The sequence below is a fragment of the Silene latifolia genome, chromosome 11 (genome assembly GCF_048544455.1).
Source record: "Silene latifolia isolate original U9 population chromosome 11, ASM4854445v1, whole genome shotgun sequence".
Lineage (NCBI taxonomy): Eukaryota > Viridiplantae > Streptophyta > Magnoliopsida > Caryophyllales > Caryophyllaceae > Silene > Silene latifolia.
In genome coordinates, this window is record NC_133536.1 from 81,034,902 (window position 1) to 81,044,729 (window position 9,828).

Sequence of the window (9,828 nt, forward strand, 5' to 3'; positions counted from 1 at the left end):
TTTCCATATCTCGTAGGGTGTCTTGTCTAACTTCTTATGAGGTACACGGTTAAGAATATGACAAGCCGATAGAATTGCTTCCCCCCACATATCGTCAGATAGGCCAGAACTTAAAAGCATAGCATTCATCATTTCTTTTAAAGTTCTATTTTTCCGTTCAGCTACTCCATTGGATTGAGGTAAGTAAGGTGGACTAGTCTCATGTATTAGACCGTTTTTCTCACAAAACTCGGCTAAATAGTTTGATTTATACTCGCCTCCTCTGTCAGACCTTACCCTTTTGATTTTTCTGTCAAGTTGGTTTTCGACTTCATTCTTAAAACTTATAAACGAATGTTCTGCTTCATCTTTTGTCTTAAGCAAATAAACACGGGTGTACCTTGAACAGTCGTCTATAAAAGTGACATAATAATTTTTACCACCTCTACTTGCAACATTTTTGAAGTCAGCTAGGTCGGTGTGAATTAGCTCAAGAAGACTCGTTTTCCTAGTGGTAACTAGCTTACTAGGTTTCTTTGTGAATTTAGCTTCAACACAGCTAGCACATTTAGAGAATTCTTGACTCGAGAAACTTGGAATTAAACTCATAGTTCTAAGTTTTTTAATATAGTCAACATTCACATGACCTAATCTACCATGCCAAACATCAATAGACTCAGCGATATAAGCAGAAGTAGATGCAATATTATTAGAAATTGAATCAGTGTTCAATACAAAAAGTCCCCCAGAAAGATAACCCTTGCCCACAAATTCCCCATTACGCGACATTACCACCTTGTCAGCCTCAAAAACAAGTTTCAAACCAGCTTTGTTTAATAAGGCACCAGACACAAGGTTTCGACGTAACGAGGGTACATACAAAACATTATTTAGAGCAAGTGTTTTCCCCGAGGTGAGTTTGAGAAAGATCTTGCCTTTGCCTTTGATCGGTGCGGATGAAGAGTTACCCATGAAAACGCATTCCCCATCAGCTACCTCCTCGAACTCAGCAAATAACCCCTTGTCAGCACAGAGGTGTCTAGAAGCGCTAGTGTCCAAGACCCATTCCGCAACATTACCCACCACATTAGCTTCCACAACCACAGCAGCAATGATGTCATCAGTCACAGCATTGGCTTCAGCAGATTTCTTTTCGGAGCATTGGTAGGCTTTGTGACCAGCTTTTCCACAGACATAGCAAACAATTGGCCCCGTTGGTTTCTGAATCTTAGCAACTGGTTTGGTATGCTTCCCTGGACCATTTTTCTTAGCAGGACCCTGGTTCTTCCCCTGACCAACCTTGGCCTTACCCTTACCCTTGAATTTCTCAACATTGGACGGACCACTCGACTCAACCAGATTAGCTTTGACAGAAGCATTAGAAGCATTTATAGACACACTAATGGTTTTGTCATTGAGACGATTTGCCTCCTCGGTCCTCATGTGACTCACTAATTCTTGGAGGGAAAGGTTTTTTTTTCTTATGTTTCAGATGGTTTCTATAGTCAGACCAGGAAGGGGGGAATTTTTCCAGTAACACATTTGCTAGAAAAATCTCATCTAGTTTCATTCCTTCATTAACTACGTCAGCACAGAAATTCTCATAGACATGAACTTGTTCCATAATAGGTTTGTCTTCTACCATCTGGAACCCAAGCCACTTCCCAACAACATATTTCTTTTTACCCGCATCATCAGCCCCATATTTTTTCTCTAGTAATTCCCATATGGTTTTAGCAGATTTGTGAACCATAAACAAGTCAAATAGGGTATTAGTCATAAGATTAAGGAGGTGAAACCTAACTGTTTTATTATCCTTATCATGTTTTTTAATAGCCTCTTCATTTGACTTTAAAAGATAAATTCCGGGAGGGTCGACTCAACAGACGATGCGGCGATTTTGATTCGGGAGCGGGAGGGGGGAAAATAAAACGTAATCAATTTCATACTGCTCAAAAAACATCAGTAACTTTTGAGACCAACGCTTATAATTCTGACCATCTAAGGGTTCGACTTTTGACAAATCAGGAGCATTTTTTGACATGATCGACATTGTTACAGCAACAATAATATAGTTTTCAAATTGTTAGACTAAAATTGCAGTAACAATGAAAAAGAATAGAGATAACCGATTTGTAGTGACGTGGTAAGAGAGCCACTGCCTTGAAAACTATATTTTAAGATGACCAGTAGTGGTGGCGATCGCCAGATGACCAGAGTAGTTCCCAAGGATTTACACTACTGCACTCAGGCATGCCCACTCGAGACTGAGAGCATTGGAACAATAGAATGAACCTGGACATTTCGCACCTCGCATCTGGACACTCCAAAAACACGCAGCTCCGGCCCAAAAAGATAGGCATAGCCCGCCGCAGGCGATTGCCAAATCCCGAATCCGGGCCGGGGCCGGGCTCGAGCACGAGCACGAGCACGAGCACGAGCACGAGCACGAGCACGCACGCGAGCTGAATTAAGCACCTCGCAAAGCTTCCACAAAAGCCACCCATGACCCACTAGTGATATGGTAAGGAGTGTGGTCATATATAAATAAAACAAACACTCTTTTCCTCACCAATGTGGAAAAATATACATGGCATAAAAAGCCCCTATTTCCAACACTATCATGATATCATCATATGTGAATTGGGTTATTTACGATAGAATAGAAAAACATGGCTGCAGTGATTTGAAAGAAATTGACAGTGAGATGAATTAGCAAGGGAACGAACATATGGGCCTTAGAGGTGGTAGCTTGTGTATATGGCCATGTTGGAGGAGCCATTGAATTCGTACGGAGAGGGGAGGAAAGAATCGTGTCTAGTTGAACCGGGGGAGAAAAAGTTTATATTTTATTAAAATAATTTACTTTCCGGTGCCACATAGGATGCCCTTGTGATATTTAGTCGGAAATACGGAAGTGGACCTAATTGCACATTAGCTAAAAGGTTTAGAACCAAGTTACTCATCTTAAAAGTTAAGGGGTTTAACTGCACTTGGTATTTGGTACGAAACATTTGGGGTTAATTTGCCATTTTTCTCGAGAAAAGAAGTCCCAAATATTGTGTGCAATACGTATGCAAAAAATATCATTGAAGATTTGAAGGTGACCTTGGTTTACAAGGCGCGGTGGTGGGGTTTTTCTTTTTAACGAAAGCAGTCTCGGTATTTTAACGTAAATTGTGTGCTTTACATTTGAGTTATTGAGTACAGTAGTACAGTGAATGTGAAATCTATGAACTTGCTTAGTGTACATGGGGTCAAGAGTCTCAAGACGACGATGTTCAGTCTTTACAACAAAAATGAAAAGAAGAAAGACGATGAGAGGGTTGGTTACAATCGTGTTACTAAATTTAAATTTAAATCAAAGAATCAACACAGGTCGAGGATCCCACTTATCGCCTCGTAGATCTTGAACTACATTGTTGTCTCACAATCACCAAACAAAACCCACATTTCTATGTACCTTGCATGTAACTTATGATTATGCATTTATGCTAGCTTACATGGAGATTGAAGGAGAATTGAGGAATTGTTATGAATGTATGAGGTACCTGAAAGAGAAATCATAGGGTACAACTTCTATTAATTCTGAAACAGGCTCATCTGTTTTACTTTTCAAACAACATAAGGCTTCTCCCTTAAGCTCATCAGGTAGCTGGAGACACACCCAATCAAGCAACGACTTTAAATCTTTGCCAAAGTCGAGTTGATACCAATCCAGTGTTTTGGGTATCGTGAGCTTATCGTCCTTTGAAATGCCCACTGCTGCCTGTATATACTCTTTCTTTGCCACTTCCAATTCGCTTTCAATTTGGGATGCAGTGTACACCCTCACCTGTTGGCAAAATATCATATTTCATGTGAGAGTACATTCTAGTGGAATAAAGCAAAAACACTAACCATACTCCTTATATAGAAGTAATAGTTAAGCCAATACAGTTCTCTGAGAAATTTTCGTCACAAGTCATCTTGAAATCGTATTTATGTGTTTACGGCATAGAGTAAGCTTGGATAGAAGAACCTAAGACCAATGGTCTCTGGTTTCAATTACACTAATGGATGAACAAGCCAATAGGACCCTTCAATAAGTCTGGTTTCGTAACAATAGTGTGACAGGTTTGGATCCCTATCCCCTTTGTAGGTGGCAGTCCGAATCTTTCACACCAAACCCACTTAACTCGGTAAGGTTAAAATCTTTCACACCAAACCCTCTTACCTCAGGTAAGGATACCTCCGTAAGGCACTAGTGTTATATTGCTTTTGCTATATCAGAATATTGCATATCAGCCAATTGTGGACCTAGACAACAATTTTTGAAAAACAGGGAAGAAAAGAAAACCCTTACAGCGGGAGACGACCAGCTTCCGCAGCATAATGCAAATGTAACCAATGGTTCTGCGCACTCCAAACCAAACAGGTTGCTCACCCTCAGGTCATTCCCTTTAGCTGCTCTTTTGCCTCCCTGTTAAGATGATTCACATGAAAAAAAGTCAATAACAGAGAATATTCTCATGTGATGGTTTTAATCAGCATATGGTTGATCTCATGTCAGGAGAAAATAAGTGATGGAAAGCTTGCCTGTTTCACGTAGAATGGTAATCTCAAAATGAAATGTTCAATGCTGATTGCAGTCAATTTTTCACCCCCTACATTTATTGTTGCCTGGGAAACAGAGAAAACCATTTGTAAATTTCTTTTGAGATAGATCAAGGAAAGAAAATTATACTATTCTCTTTTTGAATGGATTAAAAACTTAGTCATGGTAACATTTCTCTACGAAGCACATCCACATTTGTTGGGGCCATGAATAGGCTAAGCTCAAAAGCTTAGTATAAGCGCTTATATGTTGGAAGATTAGGGGCCTTATCCCCTAAGCGAACACCATAATAGAGGAAAGCAATTACGTGGGTGTATCACACAACCATGAACCATACGATTATAAATACATCTTTATTGAGGCATGGTAAAGGGACTCCAATTCTGATTACTACTCTCTTAAATGCATCAATATATTTCTAGCTATACGAGGAGCTCTAAGCTGAGCGATTGAGGGTTCTGTTCGAGGTCCAACTCCGGGCCAGGAGTTTCATGTGCAGGTACACAGAGACGATGGGAGGGCACTGGATCCTTGAAAATCATACGCAACAGGCATAAAAGCCGAAGATCATCTGAGATTTTAGTTTCTAGTAGAGAAGATATCAGAGGGATTATAAAGTAGTGGCGAAAGTGTATTAGTATACACAAGGTAAGGATAATTTACACAACCTTCGACTATCGGTTTGGACGAAAAGAAGGGGAAACTGAAGAAATGTGAGAGTCGGAAACTGAAGAAATGTGAGTCACAATAATCATTGAGGCTGGCTTTTCACTCATCTAGATTGCTTCACACATATTGTTTGAGAAGATGATACTAACATTAAGCATGCTCATAACTGCTTTATCATAGCTTTACTAATTCAATCAAAGACACAAATAAAATCTTACCTCTCGCATGAGTAAAACAACCTTTTCAGCACTGTCAGGAATTCCATGCTCCAAAAACGCCTGAAAGCGGTATAACTTAGCAAATTGCAACTCCGCAAGTTAAAATTTCAAGTGAGTACTGTACAATGACTTCTTACATTCATCATGCAGGAATTGTAAGTATTTATCCAGAATGCGAGCTTATGTTGGTGGCTAAGACCATCCAAGTTAACTCTGGCAAGTTTTCCGAGGAGGAGCCTGAACACCATATTCACTCAAGTAAAAACAAAAAAGAAGTGACGTATAAGAAAACAGAACTTGCCAAGAAAAGTTGAGCAATTTACTTTAGTTTATGAAGCAAGAAAAGAGCATCTCTTTTCCGCTTTAGATCAATTGAGATCGCGTCAACAATACAGAGATGCTTGTAAACACCGATATCTCTCTTCTTGAGTTCTATAACAGATCCGTAAGGATCTTGGAGCTCCATATCTTGATCAGAAACAATAGACAATGAAAAGGGTACTTGAGTCTTTTTGTCATCTTTATTGCTCAACTTTGTAAAAATACTACACAAGCATTTCATAATGTCCTCTGAGATTTTGTTCGGTTCACTGTCTCCCCCAAGCGCCTTGTTTACTGGCTGGAAGACAGAAAAGTTAGAATAGCATCAATGCTGTGAACTTCCACATAAAATGTGTCTAGAAAACAATCACACGGAGAAACGGTCCACTTTATAGGCCTAAAAGAGGTTCTCACTCAAAGAAAAAAAAAGGTTTCATCCCAAAAGTAGTTGGCATTGGGAGGAGCTGATTTTCCCTTGTTTATAAAATGATCAACTCTCTCCTCTGTAATCAGTAGTGCATTACGCTCATATGTCCAACAACATATCATAATATGAGGTATATTACCAAGATCAGAGACAAGGTCAAATGACTATCATAGTTTATGATGTACCTGCTTTCTAGGAGAATTATCTGATTTCTGAGATGGCTGACGCTTTAAAGAAGACTTCCGAACAGGCGTCTTTACTCTGCAAAGCCTCTCTGATAATGAACGTGTCTGGTTTTCTTTCCCTTTGCCCTTTTTGGAAGAATTCACTAAAAAACTGTGCTCATCAGGATTCCAGTCCGCTAAATGATCAGTACACCGCTGTCTATGACGAGAGACAACAGGTGGGCTTCGATTGAAACTACCATGTGTTTGAACCTCTGAACCTTTACCATTATCCAGAGAACCAAGAGAGTTTGGTTCATTTGTAGCCCGTTTTCCATACACTGAATCGCTAAAACTTCGCTCTATTTGATCAGAAACAATGTCAGAAGAAGTTGAAGCTGTTCTACCAAGTGACAGTGAAGACTGGTCAGATGAAGTTGACGCAGTTCTGGCAACTGATGCTAGAGATTTCTCGGAATCAGATTGCTCATCTCTAGAAACCTGACTTGTAATTCGCTCAAAGTAGTCCATTGGATTATCCAAGTTTTTCTTTGAGCAGATGAATACAGCTTCCTGGTATAGATCCTGCCTGTAATTCACCGCCTGCTCCTCAAGCCGAGTTATCTCTTCTTCGAGGACAGCAAGCTCTGCAAGAAGCTCCTGTGTCTAAGATCAAAGGAGCCCTGTCAGCATAACAAACTTGCTCATTTTGAAATCGGTATTCACTATCAATCACGATTCGAGGGCCTAGGCTATGTTACTCAGTTTTACGGATAGGTGTTGGTTACAAAATGAGCAAGTTTGTTATGCTGGTTACAAGTTACGGATAGGTGCTCAAATTTTAGAACACCGGGACTCTGTCAAGAATCAAGAAGAAAATAATAGGGACAGGTCCTCAAAGCGAAAAATTCATTTAATTTGAAATGTTTTTGAGTTCATTTAATTTGCAACGACGACGTATTGACCTCTACTACTGTATAGCAATTAGCACTCAGCAATATATAGATCTAACTAGACAAAGACTGAGAACTAACATTTGGAGGGAGATATGGAGGAAGGCGAGAGAGAGCACCCACAGGTCTGTTGAAGGCCCTTTTTAGAGCCTTGTGAATGTTCTCTTCATCAGTAAGCTTTTTCTTCAGCTTATCAACCTGAACAACCACCAGAAAGATGATCACCCAACAAGATCTATCTATAATATTAATAATCATCAACATTGACCTCTTGCCTACTAAACTAGTTTCACAGGCAAAATAGCACACACTAGGGTAACATTGCATACATCCGACCCCCTTGGACATTGGTAGGAGCTGTTATGGCACCGAGGTAATGCCATTCTTATTGTTGTATTGATCAGGTGGCTCCGCCTCCAAGCGGGGTCAGACATAAGAAATCGTTCATGACAAGAAACGACCAAATACCAAATGGAAATTGTTTCCAACCGACCCTTAATCGAGACGACATAATAATAAATTACGGAGTAAATTGATAGAGGATATAAGGCTAATACATCTTCCAATAAGGTCAACTTCTTTTCTCTGCTAGTTTGACTTCCAAAGGATGTAGCTTTCTCACACCCTGGTGATCTACTGAACTTTTGCACCTGTGAGAACGTCAAATTAAAGCATTACAACTTATTTATTCATAACCTCGAATGTGAATTCAATACATATAGAGCATAAAACACATTTCACAAAATCATGTTAAGACGGGTATATACGTCTTAAATTGATACGGGATTGCACCCAAGAAAAAACTTACTTTCTCCATTTCTAGCTCAAAAGAAAAGAACAGTTTCCCGACTTCCATCTATAATTCAGAATATAAATTTTGGGAAGATGAAGCACATAAAAATGGATTAAAACATAACAAAACTTGGACTTTACAAATAAAATTTAATAACCCATTTTATTTAAAACAAAAAATTAAGAAAATTTCAAAAGACAGCTGGTGATTGTCACAGAAAATTAACAAGTGAAAGATATATACATTGTGAATCTGAGACGTGCAGGGTCTATTGTTCATCACTATTAGTTCATGGAGACCATCTACACCACCATTTAAACTTAGTTTATTGAATTAATCAGACCAAATAAATTAAAGAAATACAAGTTTAGTGAGTCAAACAAAAAAATAAGTGGAGTTTAATAAAGTAGAGATTAGTAGAACTAGTTGTAATATCCAACACTAGTTGCCAATAATTAAGTCTTAAACACATGTTTAATTAGTAGGAAGAACATATTCTGGACACATAAACAGAAAATACCTGGATTTTGCTTAATTTTCTGATTATTGTCTACTCTTTGATCGAGTTTAGACAAAGCCGTTGGATTTTGTGCGTTTAAGCATACATGATGTCGCAATAGAGGTGATCATGGGCTGGGCCGGACCGGGTTTGGGCCTGGCTGTGTAAAAAAAATCAGCCCAAATGATCGGGCTGGGCTAGGCCGGGCCAATTTTTTTGGGCCTCTTTGGTTGGCCCAAGCCCGGCCCAAGTGGGCTAAATCGGGCTTTCGGGCTAGTTCGGGTCATTACGGGCTTCTTTGTAATGTATATATAGTTAGTTATGATAAGCTTCTATATGCATAAACTCCTTTCCGAAAAAGAACATATGTGTTCGTAATTGGATTCTAGAACTTGTTTATCGATACTAAGTAAAGTATCGCTATACTAAGTAGAATATCGTGCTGTAAAGAATCCCGGGAAAAAAAAATATAGTACAAAGTAGAAGTAAACATCAGTGGACACTTTACATATAATCTTTATAGATTAAGCCAAATTAACATATCGTAGACCAAACTAGTGGATTTTAGTGAGCGAGCTTTGTGATGATTGCCTCACGTAAAAGTGTTAAATATTTGTACATTCACCGTAAGTTAAACTAATATCCTCACTTTGACAATAATGGAATGATAGTGGTGTGTTAATATGGCATGTATGTGTAGGCAAATTCGGGTAGTAGCCAGTAGTATACTGAAATTATTAGTTTGTCAATTTTATACTATTAGTTGTGGATGCTGAGATGATTAGTGCCTAAAACAATGAATTTGTTTCATTTTAACGCATAAGGACGGGCCGGGCTAAAATTCGGGCCGAAAGTTCGGCCCATACCCGGCCCTAAATATCAATTGGGCCATGGGCTTTTTTGGGCCTAATTTTATGGGCCAAACCCGAGAAAAAATCGGGCTTGGGCCGGACCGGGCCAACGGGCTTGGGCCATTTGATCACCTCTATGTCGCAACATTCCTGATTCTTGAGTTCCACGGCTTCTTTAAATTAGCGAGTTGGACCAGTCAAAGTCAGGTGTCTGGTGCGAGATGAGTCAGTTTGAGACTTTGAGTCGGGGTTATTTTCGTTATGTAGGAATTTGTTTAGCTCCGTTCTACTCACCCACAAGTCGAGGTCAAAGGGAATGACAATTAAAATACAATACCAAACCATTAATTGTTCACA

The 9,828-nt window shown here is 39.3% G+C and overlaps 1 protein-coding gene across 2 annotated transcripts; it reads right to left on the bottom strand.

Annotated features, from left to right (window-relative positions):
* Positions 1-3,363: 3,363 nt before the first annotated feature.
* LOC141611757 (uncharacterized) lies at positions 3,364-8,523 on the bottom strand. Of its 2 annotated transcripts, XM_074430374.1 has the most exons (11): positions 8,365-8,523; positions 8,137-8,184; positions 7,886-7,978; positions 7,410-7,526; positions 6,397-7,041; positions 5,787-6,082; positions 5,601-5,700; positions 5,464-5,523; positions 4,558-4,641; positions 4,325-4,441; positions 3,364-3,814 (listed from the first exon to the last, which is right to left on the bottom strand). In XM_074430374.1, exons 1-11 carry the CDS (start codon positions 8,398-8,400, stop codon positions 3,512-3,514), a joined length of 1,899 nt encoding a protein of 632 aa, XP_074286475.1. In that variant the 5' UTR covers positions 8,401-8,523; the 3' UTR covers positions 3,364-3,511. The 2 variants fall into 2 exon arrangements, with proteins under 2 accessions (XP_074286475.1, XP_074286476.1); XM_074430375.1 differs by lacking the exon at positions 8,137-8,184.
* Positions 8,524-9,828: the final 1,305 nt, after the last annotated feature.

Bases quoted from the DNA above. Each gene is read 5' to 3' on its own strand.
- LOC141611757 (XM_074430374.1), bottom strand. From the start codon at position 8,400: ATGAACAATAGACCCTGCACGTCTCAGATTCACAAT. The intron at 7,527-7,885 runs GTATTAGCCTTA...GTGGTTGTTCAG, and splicing joins AGTTGACCTTATTGGAAGAT to GTTGATAAGCTGAAGAAAAA. The intron at 7,042-7,409 runs GTTAGTTCTCAG...CTTTGATCTTAG, and splicing joins CTCCATATCTCCCTCCAAAT to ACACAGGAGCTTCTTGCAGA.